At 48.7% G+C, this 24,701-nt stretch overlaps 1 protein-coding gene across 7 annotated transcripts in view; it reads left to right on the plus strand.

Moving 5' to 3' along the window:
• The window catches only part of LOC121577700 (forkhead box protein P4), a 174,421-nt gene that overhangs the window by 94,478 nt on the left and 55,242 nt on the right, over positions 1-24,701 (plus strand). For all 7 annotated transcript variants that reach the window (XM_045223923.1, XM_041891494.2, XM_041891496.2 and 4 more), the window contains one exon: positions 9,285-9,374. In XM_045223923.1, the coding sequence (XP_045079858.1) occupies positions 9,285-9,374 (90 nt within the window). The remainder of the gene's footprint in view (positions 1-9,284; positions 9,375-24,701) is intronic.

Consider the following 24,701-nt stretch of genomic DNA (forward strand, 5'->3'; position numbering starts at 1 on the left):
TCTGATCCGGACCATGTGATACGCATTGCGTAGGTCTAGCTTGGTGAACACCGTAGCACCCTGTAAGGAGTCGAAGGCAGAACTCATCAAGGGCAGGGGATACTTGTTCTTGACCGTGATGTCATTCAACCCCCGATAATCAATACACGGTCGAAGAGAGCCATCCTTCTTACCCACAAAGAAGAATCCTGCCCCCAGGGGTGATGACGAGGGACGAACGAGACCAGCAGCTAGGGACTCCTTGATGTAGGTCTCCAAAGCCTCACGTTCAGGTCGGGAGATACTGTATAACCTTCCCTTGGGGGTAGACAGCTCCAGGGAACAGGTTGATGGCACAATCATATGGTCGGTGGGGAGGGAGTGACAGAGCCTTCTGCTTACTGAAAACTTCCCCCAAATCGTGATATGTCTCGGGAACCAGGGACAAATCTGGGGTTTAGCCTCAATCACCTGACTGGGAACCGAATGGGGGCAGGCAGTCTTGAGACAGTTAGCATGACAATCAAGGCTCCAACTCGTTACCTTGCCCGTCACCCAATCGAACGTGGGATTGTGTTCCTTCAGCCAGGGGTATCCAAGGACCAGAGGAACATGGGAAGACGGCAGAATGAAGAATGAAATCATCTCAGAATGATTCCCCGACAACCGCATCTTAACCGGTTCAGTCCTCATCGTGATACGTGCCAGACTACTGCCGTTCAGAGTGGTCGCTTCAATGGCTTCCGGCAATTGCTCCTTGGAAAGCCCCAGCTGTTCCACCAACTCGGCATCAAGAAAGCTTCCATCGGCACCTGAATCGATAAAAGCGTTAATCGCTAAGCTCTGATTCCTGTTCACAAGGGTAGCCGGGAAACGGGGTCTGACAGAGGTACTGAGAGGTTGAAACTGGCTCGCTAAAAGTCCTCCCAACTTTAGCGAGCCGGGCAGTTTGACGACCGCCGGGAACAAGTGGAGATGTAATGTCCCGAGCTACCACAGTAGAGGCAGCAGTTGGTCTCTACGTCTATGTTGACGCTCCTCCTTGGTTAACCCGTGCCGCCCCACTTGCATGGGTTCAGAATCGGGAGAGAGGACCTCTCCACTAATCCTTTGTGGTGGAGAATGATCGGCGTGTTCTGGTCCACCACCCGACCCGACTGGGAACTGAGAAGCTGATCGATTGGACGGACCCCATTGCTTCTCCCTCCTTCGCTCTCGGACTCGATTATCCACCCGAATAGACAAGGCTACCAAGCTGTCCAGGTCACTAGGCTCGGATAGGAGATCAACTCATCCTTGAGCTGCTCCGACAGACCCTGGTAAAAGGCCGCTTGCAGAGACTCCTCGTTCCACCCACTCTCCACAGCCAACGTCTTGAACTCGATCACGAAGTCGGCCACGCTGCGAGTTCCTTGGTGAAGCGAAAACAGGCGCCTAGCTGCGTCCCTCCCTCGGACGGAATGGTCGAAGAGCTTCCTCATCTCGGCCGTGAACCCCTGGTATGAAGCCATGCAGGGGTCTTGTCGTTCCCAAACGGCTGAAGCCCACTCCAGCGCTCGACCACGCAGCAACGCAATCACAAAGGCTATCCTAGCCTTGTCTGTAGCATAAGAGTAGGGCTGTAGATCGAACACTAATCCACACTGCATAAGGAAGGAACGGCATCTTCCCAGCTCCCCCTCATATCTATCCGGCGTCGGAACCTTGGGCTCACGGAAGGACACAGCTCCAGAAGCGGCAGGCGAGATGGGTGAAACCGTAGTGGATCCTCCACCGGAAACGTGCGTTGGTTCTGGACCTCCGTCAGACCGGTAGAAAGGTTCCGAACTGACAACGCGATCTCCTGTAGTACCGTGCTATGATGGCCCAACATCTTCTCCTGATGGGTAATGGCATGGCGAACAGAGTCCAGGTCCGCTGGGTTCATTACTGGCCGGATCGTTCTGTCACGAGTTGCTAAGCCAGAACCCAGAAGCAGACCAGGACAAGGTAAGTTGAAACGAAGGTGAGTGTTTATTACAAATTCAAGAGTGATGCTGAATAATCCAGGGAACAGAGCGGGCGGCGTTGATTAGTTGTTGGGGGTGCAGTGGTTGATCCCATCCTGGGTCGGCAGCCGCCGACCACCAGGCAGAGGTTGGATGAAGGTTCCGGACGGGTGACTGCAGATGGAACAAAAGCGGGGGTAAGTAAGCAACCAACCAACAAGGTGCAAAAACAACAAAACTAACGCTAGGCTCTAAAACTGATACTCTGGTAAACCTACTGTTCATGGCTACCGATCCGGCAGGGACTGGATGTTAGGCCAGAGCCTAAGAAGGGTGATGATCAGGACCAGGTGTGCAGATTGCTGATGGGATGCAGGTGCGGAAATCAAGAGAGCTCCCCGGAGCGTTCCCGAACCCTCGGGAAACTGGAGATCACGAACAGAAAAACTAGTCACCAGACAGGACCCGACTCAGACTGCCGGGATCGTTACAATCCCTTTACCCAGAGATGAGAAAACCCTGACCCCCCTCCAAGCCCAAGCGTTCCTCATTCCCCCTTAGTACTCATATCAGTCCCCCAATAGTGGGGTTTATCAACAACAGACTGCATTGAGGCATCTCTATAGTCACAGAGACAGAAGCTGACGTTGACCGCTTTCATGTTGAGGAAGGGCGTTTTGGCGCAAAGTGAGACTTGGTTGAATGTTTCATGAGTTGGATGGTGGAGAGAACGAGAGAGAGAAAGGGAGAGAGAGAGAGAGAGAGAGAGAGAGAGAGAGAGAGAGAGAGAGAGAGAGAGAGAGAGAGAGAGAGAGAGAGAGAGAGAGAGAGAGAGAGAGAGAGAGAGAGAGAGAGAGAGAGAGAGAGAGAGGTTTGTGTGGTGAGTGACAGTGATGCATGCGATACATCAGAAGCGACCGAAGCTGAAACCAAGCCTTCACTTAGATATGCCCCAAAGTCATAAAGCAATCCCACTAACTGTCACCCCCTCAGTAATCAAACCCGCTGCCTCCATCCGTGTGTGGGTGGCTGTGTGTTTCTGTGTCTTTGTGTGTGTGTGTGTAAAACCAGGTGTGATTATGCTGCCAAACCCCTCCGATGACTGACACACTGGTTGCTGCCTCATGTTACATCTTTTCAATTTCAGCCCTCTTTTTTCTCCCTCTTTTATTTTTTCAGTCCTTCACTCAGTCTGAGTAAACAGAGAAATGGAGAGAGAGCGAGAGGACCCAGGTGGTGGACTGGCGTGGCTGGGATGGGGGAGACGGGGAGTTAAGGGGAGACTGGGGGACGCTGGGTGGAGTTGGGGGGAGACAGGGTGGATCTAAAGTCTGTCTGCCTCCCTGTCTCCCTCCCCCTCCTCTCCCTGGACTACCCCCAATAACAGCCCACTGTCTGCCATGGGGCTGTTATTCTATGGGTGGGGGGTGGGAGGGAGAGGGAGAGGGCAGTGGGAGGCGAGGAAGACTGGGATGTTTTGGCCGTCAACAATGGACCTCAGTCTGTCCTGATGGATTACTACAACATATGGTACCCACCTGTCTCTCTCTCTCTCTACTCTTTCTCTCCCTCCCTCCCTACCTCCTTCCCTTTGTTTATATTTCTCCGTGGCTCCTGGGTTCTCTCTCTCCGTCTCGCCCAAACACAGCCGGATTAGAGACCAGATTCATCACATCAGACCTGTTTGCTTTAGCAACCTGAGCCAAGCACACACATACACACACACACACAAAGCCTGGGAGAGGCATGCAGGGAGAGGTCTGCCCTAGCTCTATGTTTGTTGTTTCATATTTGTTATTTTACGTGAGATGTCAACTGTACTCTCCAGTAGGGTAGAGAAATGAATCCACTCTCTTAGAAGTGCTTTCACACACTCACACACACTTGTGTGCATGGAAAAACACACACACACCTGCACGCACGCACACACATGCCTGCACGCACACACACACACACACACACACACACACACACACTCACGCACACATCAAGGCCACTATGTGCATATACCAAAATTAATTGCCCCTCCTTTTCTTCTAATGGGCCCTCTAGCTAACCCCTTCCCTCTCTCCCGTCCTCTATCCTTCGCTCTCTCGGCCCACTCAAAGAAAAGAAACATAGTTGTCAGCCATTTTTGTGAAGCCTGTTAAAGAGGGGAGAACAAGCGTCCCGCTTGTGTGTGTGTGTGTGTGTGTGTGTGTGTGTGTGTGTGACCCTGCTGAATAAAAAAATGCACTGTTATTAAAGTCTGTGTCAGGGGCGATGATTAACATAGGGGGGGGCGTTGACAAGTCAGAAGAACACCGTTAGACTCAGGCCTCCAAGCTGAGCTGTGACCTCCTTCCCCTCTCCCTCCCTCCGTCCCTCCTCTCCTCTAATAAAACATGTCTGACACCAGTGGAGTGTGTGTGTGTGTGTGTATGTGAGTGTTCGGTCAGCGGCAGCACAAAGACTCTGTTGTTGGGCCTTCCTCTCAGGACTCCCTCATATTTTTTAAAGGTGCAGCGCGCCCCACAAGAATGCCACAGGGGTTAGAGAGAGGGGGGTTTACTCTACAATGCAAGCGCTTGCTGGGGTCAGAGAGCGAGAGAGAGCGAGAGAGAGAGAGAGAGAGAGAGAGAGAGAGAGAGAGAGAGAGAGAGAGAGAGAGAGAGAGAGAGAGAGAGAGAGAGAGAGAGAGAGAGAGAGAGAGAGAGAGAGAGAGAGAGAGAGAGAGAGAGAGAGGCAGGGGAAAAGAGGAGGGAAAAGAGGTTTCAGACCAGGAAGGAGAGTGAAACTAAAGGGGTGTTTTTTTATGTGCGTGAAAGAGAAAGAAAGACCAAAACTGAAACTATTGCATTCTGCCCCATTTTACATCAAACAAAGAAGGGTTGCCAGTATTACAGTTTACAGTGGCTTGCGAAAGCATTCAACCCCCTTGGCATTTTTCCTATTTTGTTGCCTTACAACCTGGAATTAAAATAGATTTTTGGTGGGTTTGTATCATTTGATTTACACAACATGAAAAATATTTTTCCTTGTGAAACAAACAAGAAATAAGACAAAAAAACCTGAAAACTTGAGCGTGCATTACTATTCACCCACCCCAAAGTCAATACTTTATAGAGCCACCTTTTGCAGCAATTACAGCTGCAAGTCTCTTGGGGTATGTCTCTATAAGCTTGGCACATCTAGCCACTGGGATTTTTTTCCCATTCTTCAAGGCAAAACTGCTCCAGCTCCTTCAAGTTGGATGGGTTCCGCTGATGTACAGCAATCTTTAAGTCATACCACAGATTCTCAATTGGATTGAGGTCTGAGCTTTTACTAGGCCATTCCAAGACATTTAAATGTTTCCCCTTAAACCACTCGAGTGTTGCTTTAGCAGTATGCTTAGGGTCATTGTCCTGCTGGAAAGTGAACCTCCGTCCCAGTCTCAAATCTCTGGAAGACTGAAACAGGTTTCCCTCAAGAATTTCCCTGTATTTAGCGCCATCCATCATTCCTTCAATTCGGACCAGTTTCCCAGTCCCTGCCGATGAAAAACATCCCCACAGCATGATGCTGCCACCACCATGCTTCACTGTGGGGATGGTGTTCTCGGGGTGATGAGAGGTGTTGGGTTTGCGCCAGACATAGCGTTTTCCTTGATGGCAAAAAAGCTCAATTTTATTCTCATCTGACCAGAGTACCTTCTTCCATATGTTTGGGGAGTCTCAAACATGGCTTTTGGCAAACACCAAACGTGTTTGTAATTTTTTTCTTTAAGCAATGGCGTAAAGCCCAGCTCTGTGGAGTGTACGGCTTAAAGTGGTCCTATGGACAGTTACGTCAATCTCCGCTGTGGAGCTTTGCAGATCCTTCAGGGTTATCTTTGATCTCTTTGATTAACGCCCTCCTTGCCTGGTCCGTGAATTTTGGTGGGCGGCCGTATCTTAGGAGGTTTGTTGTGGTGCCATATTCTTTCAATTTTTTAATAATGGATTTAATGGTGCTCCGTGGGATGTTCAAAGGTTCTGATATTTTTTTATAACCCAACCCTGATCTGTACTTCTCCACAAATTTGTCCCTGACCTGTTTGGAGAGCTCCTTGGTCTTCATGGTGCCGCTTGCTTGGTGGTGCCCCTTGCTTAGTGGTGTTGCAGACGCTGGGGCCTTTCAGAACAGGTGTATATATACTGAGATCATGTGACACTTAGATTGCACACAGGTGGACTTTGTTTAACTAATTATGTGACTTCTGAAGGTAATTGGTTGCACCAGATCTTATTTAGGGGCTTCATAGTAAAAGGGGTGAATACATATGCACGCACCACTTTTCCGTTATTTATTTTGTATAATTTTTTTTAACAAGTTATTTTTTTAATTTCACTTCACAAATGTGGACTATTTTGTGTATGTCCATTACATGAAATCCAAATAAAAATCAATTTAAATTACAGGTTGTAATGCAACAAAATAGGAAAAATGGCAAGGGGGATGAATACTTTTGCAAGGCACTGTACAAAATTAACATTTACCAAAGTTGTTTTTCTACTATTTTGACTCAAACTGCTCTCACTTTAGGATATGCGAAGAGACAGTCATCACATTTACATTTTAGTCATTTAGCAGACGCTCTTATCCAGAGCGACTTACAGTTAGTGAGTGCATACATTATTTTTTATACTGGCCCCCCGTGGGAATCGAACCCACAACCCTGGCGTTGCAAACGCCATGCTCTACCAACTGAGCTACATCCCTGTGTGCAGGACACACACACAGAGGAGAGTTAGAGGTGACAGGCATCACCTCTGCATGGTAGTAGTGTTAGTGAAAGCCATAAATGCCTCTTTAATATAGTGGTAATCAGGGTGGTAATTTTGACATAATTGTCCCTTATTGTTTCCAGACAACACACACACACACACACACACACACACACACACACACACACACACAAACACACACAACGACATAGACACAGACACACACACACACACACTTCTGCTTGAGCCAATATAAAGAGTGTGTGAGGAGTAATTCACACCACATGCCAAAGAGCTGGGCGGGTGGTATGTGTGTGGATTTCTCTGTGTGTGTGTGTGTGTGTGTGTGTGTGTGTCTGCACGTATGTGTGTGTGTGCCACCAAAGCTTAGGTCAAACCAACCTATGGGAGGGGGTTCCAGGGGTAGTCTTTTTGTTTTTTAAGCATGAAGGTGTGTGTGTATGTGTGTGCGGCATCAGTGTGTGCGTGTGTGTTTTAATTGCGGTCTCAGCAAAAGTAGCAAGTGTGTTTGATGCAGATGGTTTTCATCGCTTAGGCCATGAATGTGATTGCACACAGGGGCCCCTCTAGTCTGTGTAAGTCTGCTCTCTCTCTCTCTCTCTCTCTCTCTCTCTCTCTCTCTCTCTCTCTCTCTCTCTCTCTCTCTCTCTCTCTCTCTCTCTCTCTCTCTCCCTCTCTCCCTCTCTCCCTCTCTCCCTCTCTCCCTCTCTCCCCTCTCCCTCCCTCCCTCCCTCTCTCTCTCTCTCTCAATTAAATTTCAATTTCAATTTAAGGGCTTTATTGGCATGGGAAACGTGTGTTAACATTGCCAAAGCAAGTGAAGTAGATAGTAAACAAAAGTGAAATAAACAATAAATATTAACAGTAAACATTACACTCAGAAGTTTCAAAATAATAAAGACATTTCAAATGTCATATTATGTGTATATATACAGTGTTGTAACAATGTGCAAATAGTTAAAGTACAAATGGGAAAATAAATAAACATAAATATGGGTTGTATTTACAATGGTGTTTGTTCTTCACTGGTTGCCCTTTTCTTGTGGCAACAGGTCACAAATCTTGCAGCTGTGATGGCACACTGTGGTTTTTCACCCAGTAGATAAGGAGTTTATCAAAATTGGGTTTGTTTTCGAATTCTTTGTGGATCGCTGTAATCTGAGGGAAATATGTGTCTCTAATATGGTCATACATTTGGCAGGAGGTTAGGAAGTGCAGCTCAGTTTCCACCTCATTTTGTGGGCAGTGTGCACATAGCCTGTCTTCTCTTGAGAGCCAGGTATGCCTACGGCGGCCTTTCTCAATAGCAATGCTCACTGAGTCTGTACATAGTCAAAGCTTTCCTTAAGTTTGGGTCAGTCACAGTGGTCAGGTATTCTGCCACTGTGTACTCTCTGTTTAGGGCCAAATAGCATTATAGTTTGCTCAGTTTTTTAGTTTGTTCTTTCCAATGTGTCAAGTAATTCTCTTTTTGTTTTCTCATGATTTGGTTGGGTCTAATTGTGTTGTTGTTGTTGTTGTTGTCCTGGGGCTCTCTCTCTCTCTCTCTCGCTCTCTTTCTCTCTCTCTCTCGCTCTCTCTCTCTCTGTCTCTCTCTCTTCTAATTTTCTAATTTCCTCTGTTACTGTCCACATTACAGTTTTCTGTCCGTTAGGTTGGGCAGCCACCCCCCCTCCCCCACACACATTTTTTCATAGATCAATATTTACTATGTAACCTTCCCCCCTTTCAGAGTGTCAGGAAGCCAATGTGCATCCTGCTGTCTCACCTCTCTCCCCCCTTCGCCTCCCTGATTCGCTCTGCTGATTTATGGTGTTTGTGTTTATGGTGTGTGTGTCTGTGTGTGTGTTGGTGTGTGTGTCTGTGTGTGTGTGAGTGTCTGTGTGTGTACTTGGTTCTGTGTGGGTGTGTTTTGAAAGGCATTTTTTTCTGTGTTTTTGACACCAGATCACATACACACTCACACACACACACACACACACACACAGGTAGAGATAGCGTGAATACTTAGGCAGCACTTGAGGGCAGAAAGAGAAGGAATGAGAGTGAAAAGTAGGTAGAGAGAGGGTAGGAGGTAGGAATAGCGTGTCAGAGATCTCTAGGGCACAGATTCACACCACATTGGCACACACACACACACACACACACACACACAGATTCACTGACACACTTTACCCTGAGAGGATGCAAAGAGGCCACTTGTCACCCTGATAGAAGATGGTGGGAGAGAGGGAGAGAGGGAGTGAAGAAGGAAGAGATTGGTCATGGAAGGGGAAAGACGCACAGGCAGGTAGGGAGGGAACAACCAATCGAGGGAAGGAGGGATAGAAGAGGCAGGGAGGAAAGGAGGGAGTGCCACACAGTGTTATGCCAGGTGGGGCTCTCATGTGTTGAGGAAATCAAGCCTGGCAACTTGGAAGAGGGAGTGGGCACTGAGGCATGGTACTGTATGTATGTGTGGCAGGCTGCCATATCTGAGTGTGTGTATGAATATATCTGTTGAATGGGTTATGAGGTGCCAGGTTGAGACCTCCACATTGTCTAACCTCTCTCCCTCTCTCTCCACCAGGCCCTGCAGGCAGCCAGACAGTTCCTCCTCCAACAGGCCTCTGGACTCAACTCCCCCAGCAGCAATGAGGTTAAACAGAGCCCTGTGCAGGTCAGAACACCCACACACACATACACACACATGCAGTACCAGTCAAAAGTTTGGACACACCTACTCATTCAAGGGTTTTTCTTTATTTTTACTATTTTTTACATTGTCGAATAATAGTGAGATCATCAAAACTATTAAATAACACATATGGAATCATGTAGTAACCAAAAAAGTGTTAAACTAATCAAAATATATTTTATATTTGAGATTCTTCAAATAGCCACACTTTGCATTGATGACAGCTTTGCACACTCTTGGCATTTTCTCAACCAGCTTCACCTGGAATGCTTTTCCAACAGTCTTGAAGGAGTTCCCACATATGCTGAGCACTTGTTGGCTGCTTTTCCTTCACTCTGCCGTCCGACTCATCCCAAACCATCTCAATTGGGTTGAGGTCAGGGGATTGTGGAGGCCAGGTCATCTGATGCAGCACTCCATCACTCTCCTTCTTGGTAAAATAGCCCTTACACAACCTGGAGGTGTGTTGGGTCATTGTCCTGTTGAAAAACAAATGATAGTCCCACTAAGCCCAAACCAGATCGGATGGCATATCGCTGCAGAATGCTGTGGTAGCCATGCTGGTTAAGTGTACCTTGAATTCTAAATAAATCACAGACAGTGTCACCAGCAAAGCACCCCCACACCATAACACCTCCTCCTCCATGCTTTACGGTGGGAACTACACATGCGGAGATCATCCGTTCACCCACACCGCGTCTCACAAAGACACGGCAGTTGGAACCAAAAATCTCCAATTTGGACTCCAGACCAAAGGACACATTTCCACCGGTCTAATGTCCATTGCTCATGTTTCTTGGCCCAATCAGGTCTCTTCTTCTTATAGGTGTCCTTTAGTAGTGGTTTCTTTACAGCAATTCGACCATGAAGGCCTGATTCACACAGGCCCCTCTATAAAGTTGATGTTGAGATGTGTCTGTGACTTGAACTCGCTGAAGCATTTATATGGGCTGCAATTTCTGAGGCTGGTAACTCTAATGAACTTATCCTCTGCAGCAGATTTAACTCTGGGTCTTCCATTCCTGTGGTGGTCCTCATGAGAGCAAGTTTCATCATAGCACTTGAAGAAACTTTCAAAGTTCTTGAAATCTTCCGTATTGAGTGACCTTCATGTCTTAAAGTAATGATGGACTGTCGTTTCTCTTTGCTTTTGAGCTGTTCTTGCCATAATATGGACTTGGTCTTTTACCAAATAGGGCTGTCTTCTGTATACCCCCCATACCTTGTCACAACACAACTGATTGGCTCAAACACAATAAGAAGGAAAGAAATTCCACAAATTAACTTTTAAGAGGGCACACCTGTTAATTTAAATGCATTCCAGGTGACTACCTCATGAAGCTGGTTGAGAGAATGCCAAGAGTGTGCAAAGCTGTCATCAAGGCAAAGGGTGGCTATTTGAAGAATCTCAAATATAAAATATATTTAGATTTGTTTAACACTTCTTTGGTTACTACATGATTCCATATGTGTTATTTCATAGTTTTGATGACTTCTCTATTATTCTGCAATGTAGAAAATAGTAAAAATAAAGAAAAACCCTTGAATGAGTAGGTATGTCCAAACTTTTGACTGGTAGTGTACATACATACATATATACACACACATATACATACAGTACATAGAGGACTCAAGCCTACATACACTTTCACTTGCATGAGTCATACACAGTACACTCTGATACTATATGACCTCTAAAATATACACATTTCAGGGAGTCAACATAGTGTTGTGTATGTGTGTGTACGTGTCTCAGAGTTAGTGCCATGTCAATGATACAATGTCCATATGCACTTTGCCTCTCTCTCTCTCTCTCTCTCTCTCTCTCTCTCTCTCTCTCTCTCTCTCTCTCTCTCTCTCTCTCTCTCTCTCTCTCTCTCTCTCTCTCTCTCTCTCTCTCTCTCTCTCTCTCTCTCTCTCTCTCTCTCTCTCTCTCTCTCTCTCTCTCTCTCTCTCTCTCTCTCTCTCTCTCTCTCTCTCTCTCTCTCTCTCTCTCTCTCTCTCTCTCTCTCTCTCTCTCTCTCTCTGTGAATGGGGCCTTTGTAGTGATGGGGCACTGGGCTGTTTTCAGAGCTGAATTCCTCAGTGAGTAGAGGGTGGGGGGTTAGCTAGAGTGCAGGATCCCAACTGACAGACAAACACACACACTTTTCTCCTTCTCACATACGCACACTCACACAGCCACACACACATACACACAGATTACTTTGGAAAGTGTATAGTAATAAATGACAATAAACGTTCAGGAGGAGGAGGGTTTGGCAGCTCTGTTCTGTTGTGTCAGGATGAAGCGGTGTAGCTCAGAGGTGCTGGCCATTCTGGCTGAGCAGCGGGGTCTCTCGTTAGCGTCTCTCGCTAGTGCAGCATTCTGTTCATTACCAAACCTCACTAATTACATTACACTGTCACTCACGGCTACCGCTGCAGAGAAGAAGAACAGAGAGAAGTGAAGAGGAATGTAGAAGGAAAGGACAAGGCCCAGTGAAGTTAATAAACTGATTCTTCCATAACAGATTGGGTCCACATAAATGTATTTCTTCAGAACTTATACCTCACTGTATAAGACAAATGTGATAACACACACACTCAAACACTGAAACACACACTGAAACACACACACGCACGTGCACACACTGATTTTCAACCCCTGGGCATTTATGGTGTCTCTGTCGTTCTCTCCATCTCTCTCTCATTCTCTTGTTTGTCTCTGTCGTTCTCTCCATCTCTCTCTCATTCTCTTGTTTGTCTCTGTCATTTTCTCCATCTCTCTCTCATTCTCTTGTTTGTCTCTGTCGTTCTCTCCATCTCTCTCTCATTCTCTTGTTTGTCTCTGTCGTTCTCTCCATCTCTCTCTCATTCTCTTGTTTGTCTCTGTCGTTCTCTCCATCTCTCTCTCATTCTCTTGTTTGTCTCTTGCTCTCTTACTTTGTCTCCCTTTCGCCCCATTTCTCTGTTGTTTACTCTCTTGTCTTATTTGTTGGTGACTCGCTTGAGTTCCTCCTGCCTATACCCCAGGGCATCACTACTGTGTGAGCTGTCAGTGTTCATGTCTCTATACACCCACCGCCCACCCCGACCCCCACATAGCACTCTGATTTACTTACCACTCTCTACATGGCGCACCATACAGACACCCAATGTGTGTGTGTGTGTGTGTGTGTGTGTGGTTGGCTAGGGTCTCTCTCTCGCTCTCTCTCTCCTCCAAGTGACTATAAGGTCAACAGAAACTGGCCATCAAGAGCCCCTTGTTTTTTGAATATTTTTATTGAAAGGAATATTTTATAATTTCGTATCTTGGCAGCTCCACTGGAGTAATTGAAGCAATCATGCAATGGCAGAACAGGAGAATAAGTGAGAGGGTGTGTGAGTGAGTGCTGCGGGGGAAAAGGCATTTAATCCAGTCAATTCAGAGGAGTGACTGAGCGACTGATGACACAGCGGCTCTCTTCAGGCACAAAATGGCTGCTGCTCAGGTTGTGCCCTGCTGAGGCTCACACATGCAAATGAGGCCTAACGAATAATGGCATTTTCTGGAGCTCGATAATTAGATGGTTCTCTTCTCTCTGAGGGAGCAGGAGACAGAGAGAGAGAGAGGGTTCCACTTGTCTTTCTTTGTTTGAGCTCTCAGGAGAAACCTTGGCTCTGCCACACTAGTCTCTCCCACTGCTCTCCTTCCTCTCTCCATCATATTTCTCCATATCTCACCTTTTTTCTTTTGTTTCATTTTAGAATGATGGAAGAAGTTTGGGACAGACTGAAAACATGTCTTAAATTAAATAATTTTTTCGTAAAGGCCTCTGGTCAAAAGTAGTTCACTGTAGGCGTATAGGGGACATAGCGTGTATGTGTTTTATAATGGAAGGATGAATGGTTAAATGGGTAGGGGGACAGAGAGGGATGGGTAGGGGGAGGGTGGATTACACAGCATGGTATACCACGTCTCTCTGACCTGCCACGTGTGCATCACAATGCAGTCTGTGCCAACCACACTTGTCACACACACACACTTTTGGTACAGTTGGAACACGCACCCACACAATTGGCACACACACATTTGGCTCCAGCCCATTTATAGTGTGTGTAATTGAATCGCATGGTGTGTGTGTGTAGTGTCCTGTTTCCATGTATTATTAAGGAGCTTGTTTAATTAGAAAAAAATGAAAAGACTCATTAGATAAATGCTAATTAGCTTTCCTCTCCCTCCCTCCCTCCCTCCCTCCCTCCCTCCCTCCCTCCCTCCCTCCCTCCTCCCTCCCTCCCTCCCTCCCTCCCTCCTCCCTCCCTCCCTCCCTCCCTCTCTTCTCTGTGTCAGTGGAGAGGGCCTGGCACAGGCACTAAGAGAGAGAGAACAAACGGGGGGGGGGGGTAGGGGGTGGAGTAAGGCTATGTCCCCTTTACAGATCATGATACTAAATAAAAGAGCACTATGTGTTGATATCACATTGCTTACTTCTGATTTACAGTGCCTTCAGAAAGTATTCATACCCCTTGACTTATTCCGCATTTTGTTGTGTTACAGCCTCAAAATGGATTCAATATATTTTTTTCTCACCCATCTACACACAATACCCCATAATGACCATGTGAAAACATGTTTTTAGAAATGTTTGCAAATGTATTGAAAATTAAATACAGAAATATCTCATTTACATACTGTAAGTATTCACACCCCTGCGTCAATACATGTTAGAATCACCTTTGGCAGCGATTACAGCTGTGGGTCTTTCTGGGTAAGTCTCTAAGAGATTTGCACAGCTGGGTTGTACAATATTTGCACATTATTCTTTTTTAAATTCTTCAAGCTCTGTCAAGTTGGTTGTTGATCATTGTTTGACAGCCATTTTCATGTCTTGCCATAGATCTTCAAGCGATTTAAGTCAAAACTGTAACTACGCCACTCAGGAACATTCAATGTCGTCTTGGTAAGCAACTCAAGTGTATATTTGGCCTTGCATTTTAGGTTATTGTCCTGCTGAAAGGTGAATTTGTCTCCCAGTGTCTGTTGGAAAGCAGACTGAACCAGGTTTTCCATTTATTTTTATTCAAAAAAACTCCTTAGTCCTGGCATACCCATAACATTTTAGTCATTTAGCAGACGCTCTTATCCAGAGCGACTTACAGTAGTGAGTATATATATTTTCATACTGGTCCCCAATGGGAGTCAAACCCACAACCCTGGTGTTGCAAGTGCCGTGCTCTACCAAGTGAGCCACACGGAACTAACATGATGCAACCACCACTATGCTTAAAAATATAAAGAATGGGACTCTGTGATGTGTTGTGATGGATTTGCCCCAAACATAACGCTTTGTATTCAAGACATGAATTTCATTTCTTTGCCAGATTTTTTGCACTTTTACTTTAGTGCCTTACTGCAAACAGGATGCATGTTTTGGAATATTTGTATTATGTACAGGCTTGTTCTTTCACTCTGCCAAATATTGTGGTTAAACGCAAATATACAGAACAAATAATACAACAACAGCAGCTAACAGAAAGATATGGAAATGTCTGCTCTACCCAAAATTACAACCAACTGATTGCAGCATTACCGCAAAAATGGAAGAGGAAAGTGGAAGGGGGAAAAAGTAAGGAACTTGTCTGTCGGCCCTGCATTAAAGACCATCATTGGTTAAAGAAAATTGTGATAAATAAAAAAGTATACCAGTTTAATTTATGGACCAAAAAATTGACAGCCGTGCCATATAGATTACAAAATAGTTGGGAAGAGATTTTTGACTTACCGATTCCATGTCACATGGTTTATGAACTAATTCGCAAAACGACGCCGGATTCAAAACTTTTTCAATTTAAATTATTATACAAAATTGTTGCAACCAATATAATGTTATTTATATGGGGGATACAACCTTCCCAACTCTGCAGATTTTGCTGCGAAGAGACAGAATCATTAGATCATTTGTTTTGGTACTGTCCATATGTACAGTTGAAGTCAGAAGTTTACATACACCTTAGCCAAATACATGTAAACTCAGTTTTTCACAATTCCTGACATTTAATCCTAGTAAAAATTCCCTGTCTTAGGTCAGTTAGGATCACCACTTTATTTTAAGAATGGGAAATGTCAGAATAATAGTAGAGAGAATGATTTATTTCAGCTTTTATTTCTTTCATCACATTCCCAGTGGGTCAGAAATGTACATACACTCAATTAGTATTTGGGAGCATTGCCTTTAAATTGTTTAACTTGGGTCAAACGTTTTGGGTAGCCGAAAGCTTCCCACAATAAGTTGGGTGAATTTTGGCCCATTCCTCCTGACAGAGCTGGTGTAACTGAGTCAGGTTGTAGGCCTCCTTGCTCGCACACGCTTTTTCAGTTCTGCCCACAAATGTTCTATAGGATTGTGGTCAGGGCTTTGTGATGGCCACTCCAACACCTTGACTTTGTTGTCCTTAAGCCATTTTACTACAACTTTGGAAGTATGCTTGGGGTCATTGTCCATTTGGAAGACCCATTTGCGACCAAGCTTTAACTTCCTGACTGATGTCTTGAGATGTTGCTTCAATATATCCACATAATTTCCCTTCCTCAAGATGCCATCTATTTTGTGAAGTGCACCAGTCCCTCCTGCAGCAAAGCACCCCCACAGCATGACGCTGCCACCCCCCGTGCTTCACGGTTGGGATGGTGTTCTTCGGCTTGCAAGCCTTCCCCTTTTTCCTCCAAACATAACGATGGTCATTATGGCCAAACAGTTCTATTTTTATTTCATCAGACCAGAGGACAAAAAGTACGATCAGACCAGAGGACAAAAAGTACGATCTTTGTCCCCATGTGCAGTTGCAAACCGTAGTCTGGCTTTTTTATGGCGGTTTTGGAGCAGTGGCTTCTTCCTTGCTGAGCGGCCTTTCAGGTTATGTTGATATAGGACTCGTTTTACTGTGGATATAGATACTTTTGTACCTGTTTCCTCCAGCATCTTCACAAGGTCCTTTGCTGTTGTTCTGGGATTGTTTTTCACTTTTCGCACCAAAGTACGTTCATCTCTAGGAGACAGAACGCGTCTCCTTCCTGAGCGGTATGACGGCTGCGTGGTCCCATGTTGTTTATACTTGCGCACTATTATTTGTACAGATGAACGTGGTACCTTCAGGCGTTTGGAAATTGCTCCCAAGGATGAGCCAGACATGTGGAGATCTACAAATTATTTTCTGAGGTCTTGGCTGATTTCTTTTGATTTTCCCATGATGTCAAGCAAAGAGGCACTGAGTTTGAAGGTAGGCCTTGAAATACATCCACAGGTACACCTCCGATTGACTAAAATTTTGTCAATTAGTCTATCAGAAGCTTCTAAAGCCATGACATCATTTCTGGAACTTTCCAAACTTTCCAAGCAGAGTCACCTTAGTGTATGTAAACTTCAGACCAACTGGAATTGTGATACAGTGAATTATAAGTAAAATAATCTGTCTGTAAACAATTGTTGGAAAAATTACTTGTGTCATGCACAAAGTAGATGTCCTAAAGTAGACTTGCCAAAACTATAGTTTGTTAACAAGAAATGGGTGGAGTGGTTGAAAAACAAGTTTTAATGACTCCAACCTAAGTGTATGTAAACTTCCGACTTCAACTGTAGCTTGTTTTTGGTCACAGGTCCAGAAATGGCTGAAGAATTGCAATATTTACCTGGAGCTAACCCTGCAGATAGTACTACTGTGTGATCTGAAAAGTCATAGTCAATCGATCAATAATAAAATAATACTTTTAGCAAAAACGTTTATTTTCAATTTACAATCTGTAGAAACAATGAGAATAGAAAAGTTCAGAACTTTTGTGAAACATCACAGCACAGTTGAAAAATATATGGCAAATAGAAATCCAATATGGATGGTGTTAAGAGATAGAGTTTAACGCCCTGGCTCTGGGGACTCTTTTATGTTGAGCCAGGGTGTTAGTTTCTATGTTGTAGTTTCTATGTGTTTATTCTAGATCGTTTAGATCTATGTTGGCCAGGGTGGTTCCCGATCAGAGGCAGCTGTTGCTCGTTGTCTCTGATTGGGAACCATACTTAGGCAGCCTGTTTTGCACAGTTATTTGTGGGATCTTGTTCTGTATAGGTTTGTGTTGGTGAACCTGTAGACTTCACGTATCGTTTTGTTGTTCATGTATTAAGTACTCATTAAAAGATGTACGCATATCACGCTGCGCCTTGGTCTGCCTCTTATGACGATCGTGACAGAAGATCCCACCAAAGAAGGACCAAGCAGCGTGTTCAGGAGCAAACACCGGGAAAGGAACTGGAGAAGTTGGCGATGTCCCAGGTGGGCGAATGGTGGTCTTGGGAGGACATGTTCGCGGGCAAAGGGCCATGGGCAAAAGTTAAAGCCCTGGCGAGAGAGGAGGTACGGCGCCAAACGTGCCGTCGTCGGACAGGCGAGAGGCAACCCCAATAATTTTTTTTGGGGGCACACGGCATGGACGACGGGGCTGCTGGAGGCAGCTACAGGGCGAGTTTGTGGACTAGGAGAGGAGGCCACCAGGTTACGGGGGCCATTGGTCATGAGGGGGGAAGGAGAGTGTAGAGGCACGGCGAGAGGTACTGGGGTGTGTTACCAGTCCGGTCCGGCCCGTTCCTGATCCCCGCACAAGGCCAGTGGTGTGTGTTCCCAGTACGGTCCGGCCTGTTCCTGTTCCTCGCACCAAGCCTGTGGTGCGCGCGTCGCCAGCCCGGTCCGGCCTGTTCCTGCTCCCGCACCAAGCCTGTGGTGGGCGTCGCCAGCCCGGTCCGGCCTGTTCCTGCACCCCGCACCAAGCCTGTGGTGCGCGTCGCCAGCCCGGCCCGGCCTGTTCCTGCCCCTCGCACCAATCCTGTGGTGCGCGTCGCCAGCCCGGCCCGGCCTGGTCCTGCCCCTCGCACCAAGCCTGTGGTGCGCGTCGCCAGCCCGGCCCGGCCTGTTCCTGCTCCTCGCACCAAGCCTGTGGTGCGCGTCGTCAGCCCGGTCCGGTCCGTTCCTGCTCCCCGCACCAAGCCAGTGGTGCGCGTCGTCAGCCCGGTCCGGCCTGTTCCTGCTCCCCGCACCAAGCCAGTGGTGCACGTCGTCAGCCCGGCCCGGCCCGTTCCTGCTCCCGCACCAAGCCAGTGGTGCGCGTCGCCACCCGGTCCGGCCTGTTCCTGCTCCCCGCACCAAGCCAGTGGTGCGCGTCGTCAGCCCGGTCCGGCCCGTTCCTGCTCCCCGCACCAGGCCAGTGGTGCACGTCGTCAGTCCGGCACGGTCCGTGCCTGTTCCACCGGTGCCTGGTCCGGCACCGGTCAGCTGCTCCACAACGGAGCCTGAGCAATCCGCTCCACCGGTGTCCAGTCCAGCTCCGGCCAGCGGGACCAGACCAGGGGCGCTACGGGGGGTTAGCGAGAGAGTGGTGGTCACGCCCGGAGCCGGATCCGCCTCCGAGGCGGAATGCCCACCCGGCCCCTCCCCTGTTGGGTTTAGTTGGCGTGGTCGCAGTCCGCGCCTTTGGGGGGGGGTACTGTCACGCCCTGGCTCTGGGGACTCTTTTATGTTGAGCCAGGGTGTTAGTTTCTATGTTGTAGTTTCTATGTGTTTATTCTAGATCGTTTAGATCTATGTTGGCCAGGGTGGTTCCCGATCGGAGGCAGCTGTTGCTCGTTGTCTCTGATTGGGAACCATACTTAGGCAGCCTGTTTTGCACAGTTATTTGTGGGATCTTGTTCTGTATAGGTTTGTGTTGGTGAACCTGTAGACTTCACGTATCGTTTTGTTGTTCATGTATTAAGTACTCATTAAAAGATGTACGCATATCACGCTGCGCCTTGGTCTGCCTCTTATGACGATCGTGACAGAAGATCCCACCAAAGAAGGACCAAGCAGCGTGTTCAGGAGCAAACACCGGGAAAGGAACTGGAGAAGTTGGCGATGTCCCAGGTGGGCGAATGGTGGTCTTGGGAGGACATGTTCGCGGGCAAAGTGCCATGGGCAAAAGTTAAAGCCCTGGCGAGAGAGGAGGTACGGCGCCAAACGTGCCGTCGTCGGACAGGCGAGAGGCAACCCCAATAATTTTTTTGGGGGGGGCACACGGCATGGACGACGGGGCTGCTGGAGGCAGCTACAGGGCGAGTTTGTGGACTAGGAGAGGAGGCCACCAGGTTACGGGGGCCATTGGTCATGAGGGGGAAGGAGAGTGTAGAGGCACGGCGAGAGGTACTGGGGTGTGTTACCAGTCCGGTCCGGCCCGTTCCTGATCCCCGCACAAGGCCAGTGGTGTGTGTTCCCAGTACGGTCCGGCCTGTTCCTGTTCCTCGCACCAAGCCTGTGGTGCGCGTCGCCAGCCCGGTCCGGCCTGTTCCTGCTCCCCGCACCAAGCCTGTGGTGGGCGTCGCCAGCCCGGTCCGGCCTGTTCCTGCACCCCGCACCAAGCCTGTGGTGCGCGTCGCCAGCCCGGCCCGGCCTGTTCCTGCCCCTCGCACCAATCCTGTGGTGCGCGTCGCCAGCCCGGCCCGGCCTGGTCCTGCCCCTCGCACCAAGCCTGTGGTGCGGCGTCGCCAGCCCGGCCCGGCCTGTTCCTGCTCCTCGCACCAAGCCTGTGGTGCGGCGTCGTCAGCCCGGTCCGGTCCGTTCCTGCTCCCGCACCAAGCCAGTGGTGCGGCGTCGTCACCCGGTCCGGCCTGTTCCTGCTCCCCGCACCAAGCCAGTGGTGCACGTCGTCAGCCCGGTCCGGCCCGTTCCTGCTCCCCGCACCAAGCCAGTGGTGCGCATCGCCAGCCCGGTCCGGCCTGTTCCTGCTCCCCGCACCAAGCCAGTGGTGCGCGTCGTCAGCCCGGTCCGGCCCGTTCCTGCTCCCCGCACCAGGCCAGTGGTGCACGTCGTCAGTCCGGCACGGTCCGTGCCTGTTCCACCGGTGCCTGGTCCGGCACCGGTCAGCTGCTCCACAACGGAGCCTGAGCAATCCGCTCCACCGGTGTCCAGTCCAGCTCCGGCCAGCGGGGCCAGACCAGACCAGGGGCGCTACGGGGGGTTAGCGAGAGAGTGGTGGTCACGCCCGAGCCGGATCCGCCTCCGAGGCGGAATGCCCACCCGGCCCCTCCCTGTTGGGTTTAGTTGGCGTGGTCGCAGTCCGCGCCTTTGGGGGTACTGTCACGCCCTGGCTCTGGGGACTCTTTTATGTTGAGCCAGGGTGTTAGTTTCTATGTTGTAGTTTCTATGTGTTTATTCTAGATCGTTTAGATCTATGTTGGCCAGGGTGGTTCCCGATCGGAGGCAGCTGTTGCTCGTTGTCTCTGATTGGGAACCATACTTAGGCAGCCTGTTTTGCACAGTTATTTGTGGTATCTTGTTCTGTATAGGTTTGTGTTGGTGAACCTGTAGACTTCACGTATCGTTTTGTTGTTCATGTATTAAGTACTCATTAAAAGATGTACGCATATCACGCTGCGCCTTGGTCTGCCTCTTATGACGATCGTGACAGAAGATCCCACCAAAGAAGGACCAAGCAGCGTGTTCAGGAGCAAACACCGGGAAAGGAACTGGAGAAGTTGGCAATGTCCCAGGTGGGCGAATGGTGGTCTTGGGAGGACATGTTCGCGGGCAAAGGGCCATGGGCAAAAGTTAAAGCCCTGGCGAGAGAGGAGGTACGGCGACAAACGTGCCGTCGTCGGACAGGCGAGAGGCAACCCCCAATAATTTTTTGGGGGGCACACGGCATGGACGACGGGGCTGCTGGAGGCAGCTACAGGGCGAGTTTGTGGACTAGGAGAGGAGGCCACCAGGTTACGGGGGGCCATTGGTCATGAGGGGGAAGGAGAGTGTAGAGGCACGGCGAGAGGTACTGGGGTGTGTTACCAGTCCGGTCCGGCCCGTTCCTGATCCCCGCACAAGGCCAGTGGTGTGTATTCCCAGTACGGTCCGGCCTGTTCCTGTTCCTCGCACCAAGCCTGTGGTGCGCGTCGCCAGCCCGGTCCGGCCTGTTCCTGCTCCCCGCACCAAGCCTGTGGTGGGCGTCGCCAGCCCGGTCCGGCCTGTTCCTGCACCCCGCACCAAGCCTGTGGTGCGGCGTCGCCAGCCCGGCCCGGCCTGTTCCTGCCCCTCGCACCAATCCTGTGGTGCGCGTCGCCAGCCCGGCCCGGCCTGGTCCTGCCCCTCGCACCAAGCCTGTGGTGCGCGTCGCCAGCCCGGCCCGGCCTGTTCCTGCTCCTCGCACCAAGCCTGTGGTGCGCGTCGTCAGCCCGGTCCGGTCCGTTCCTGCTCCCCGCACCAAGCCAGTGGTGCGCGTCGTCAGCCCGGTCCGGCCTGTTCCTGCTCCCCGCACCAAGCCAGTGGTGCACGTCGTCAGCCCGGTCCGGCCTGTTCCTGCTCCCCGCACCAAGCCAGTGGTGCGCATCGCCAGCCCGGTCCGGCCTGTTCCTGCTCCCCGCACCAGGCCAGTGGTGCACGTCGTCAGTCCGGCACGGTCCGTGCCTGTTCCACCGGTGCCTGGTCCGGCACCGGTCAGCTGCTCCACAACGGAGCCTGAGCAATCCGCTCCACCGGTGTCCAGTCCAGCTCCGGCCAGCGGGGCCAGACCAGACCAGGGGCGCTACGGGGGGTTAGCGAGAGAGTGGTGGTCACGCCCGGAGCCGGATCCGCCTCCGAGGCGGAATGCCCACCCGGCCCCTCCCCTGTTGGGTTTAGTTGGCGTGGTCGCAGTCCGCGCCTTTGGGGGGGGGTATTGTCACGCCCTGGCTCTGGGGACTCTTTTATGTTGAGCCAGGGTGTTAGTTTCTATGTTGTAGTTTCTATGTGTTTATTCTAGATCGTTTAGATCTATGTTGGCCAGGGTGGTTCCCGATCGGAGGCAGCTGTTGCTCGTTGTCTCTGATTGGGAACCATACTTAGGCAGCCTGTTTTGCACAGTTATTTGTGGGATCTTGTTCTGTATAGGTTTGTGTTGGTGAACCTGTAGACTTCACGTATCGTTTTGTTGTTCATGTATTAAGTACTCATTAAAAGATGTACGCATATCACGCTGCGCCTTGGTCTGCCTCTTATGACGATCGTGACATAGAGGGGAGGGGTTGAATGGACCTGAAGGATGGGATTAATAACAACAAGATAACTAATGTAAAACTGCACTTGAAGAAAGTTCTTGAAATGTTCCATATTGACTGACCTTCATGTCTTAAAGTATTGATGGACTGTCCTTTCTCTTTGATTATTTGAGCTTGCCATAATATGGACTTGGTCTTTTACCAAATAGGGCTATCTTCTGTATATCCCCCCATACCTTGTCACAACACAACTGATTGGCTCAAACGCATTAAGAAGGAAAGAAATTCCACAAATTAACTTTGAAGAGGGCACACCTGTTAATTTAAATGCATTCCAAGTGACTACCTCATGAAGCTGGTTGAGAGAATGCCAAGAGTGTGCAAAGCTGTCATCAAGGCAAAGGGTAGCTATTTGAAAAATCTCAAATCTCAAATATATTTAGATTTGTTTAACACTTTTTTGGTTACTACATGATTCCATATGTGTTATTTAATAGTTTTGATGTCTTCACTATTATTCTACAATGTAGAAAATAGTAAAAATTAAGAAAACCCCTTGAATGAGTAGGTGTTCTAAAACTTTTGACCGGTAGTGCATATTTGCAAAAAAATATATGGGGGATTGGAAGTGATTCAGACAATTACATTGATGGAAGCTACAAACTATCTGCAATATTAAAGCTGATCTACCCCCTAAAAAAGAAAGAAAAAAAAGGGGTTGAATACTTATTGACTGAAGACATTTCAGCTTTTCAATTTTAAATATCTTGGTGACTTTATCGAATTCTTAAACTGAAAGTTTATGCTTACTGTGAATGTTTCCTTGTTTGGCCATTTAAGTTTGTTTAAAGTTAACCAAGACTACTTCTGAGAGATAACCCAGCTAGGCCTGTGAATCAGGAGCTAAGGCCTCTTTCACTTTAATCAGTCCACACTGCAGACAGTTTCTGTGCTTCTTTCCCAAAGTGTTTTTCCCAAAGCACTCCTTTTGTCCGCTCAATGAAAGTGCTTAGTTGGCAGTTTTTCTCCTTTTATTTGATAGAGAGGGGAGGGGGTGTCAGTGTTATATGGTGTACTGACAGTGTGTGAAGAGGATGAGGGGGTAGAGGGGGTAGAGGGGGGTGAAGTGAGGGAGGGGAAGGGATAGGGGGATATAGAAGGAGAGTTGGGGTCTGGTGCTGGAGTGAAGGGAGGATGAAGAGGGTAGAGGAGGGAGGGACAGGGGGTGTGGGGATGCAGTGGGAGAGTTTGGGTGTGGGTAGTGGAGTGTGAAACTATTTTGTGATTTGAAACATGAGTGAAATCAGTAATGAAGCCAGGTCGATAACGGCTCTTACACTTCCCTCTGAAGTGCCCGCCTCTGAAGTGCCCAAAGTGTGTGTGTGTCTGTGTGTGTGTTTCTCTATCTCTCTCTCTCTCTCTCTCTCTCTCTCTCTGTGTGTATGTGTCATCCCATCTGTTGTGTGCCTCTGGACATTTGTTGTAATTGTTATTCTGAGGCACTGGGACGTTAGATGGAGGGAGTGGGGGTAGAGAGGGATGAATGGAGGGACGACGTGAAGGAGGGACGAAGGAGGAGGATTTTCCACTTGAACTTGCTGGTGTCAGGCCGTCCGCTCCAGAAGGGTTTTACCATTTGGCTGGCCCCTGTAAGAGGGAGGTGTGTGTTTGTGTGCACGTAAGTGTGTGTGTGTGTGTGTCATGCCCCTGTCAGATTGGTCCCAGGACACTAGGCTGGGCAAGCCTCAGTACACCGCGAAAATATGCCACTGACAGACCCCCTTCGCCCACCCCAACCATAATCCCCAGATCCCCAGCACCTTTTCCCCTGCCTTAAGTCCCACCACAGCACAGCCCCTCTCCCCCTCATCCCAGCCTCTCTGTCCCCTCTCTGTCTTACCTCCACCTCAGCAGTCCCTTAGCCCCTTGAGGCTATATACAGCCACCAGTGACCTCCCCAACTCTGCGGGTTGAATCCCTCCAAGTCCCCCTGTCCCCAGTCCTCAGTCAGGCTCAGCAGTCCCCATACACTCTACACATGGCTTCCCTCTCTCCTGTTGCTTCCACTCCTCTCTGCGGTATCTGTCATACCTCTCTCCTCTCACTAACAACGTTATGACATGATTCTACTACAGAGCCCTCCACAGGTCTTTACAGGACTGTGGAATAAATAAATAATTAATTGTTAATAAATGATACAGTATCCATCCAGTCTGTCCTCCCTGTAAGGCCCATGGTGTCCTCTTTAGATACATCAGGCTAGAAGATCTAGTATCTCCTGTTAGAGACAGCTGGTAACCAACCGGTG

Source organism: Coregonus clupeaformis, chromosome 12, assembly GCF_020615455.1.
Source record: "Coregonus clupeaformis isolate EN_2021a chromosome 12, ASM2061545v1, whole genome shotgun sequence".
In the NCBI taxonomy this organism is placed as follows: Eukaryota; Metazoa; Chordata; class Actinopteri; order Salmoniformes; family Salmonidae; genus Coregonus; species Coregonus clupeaformis.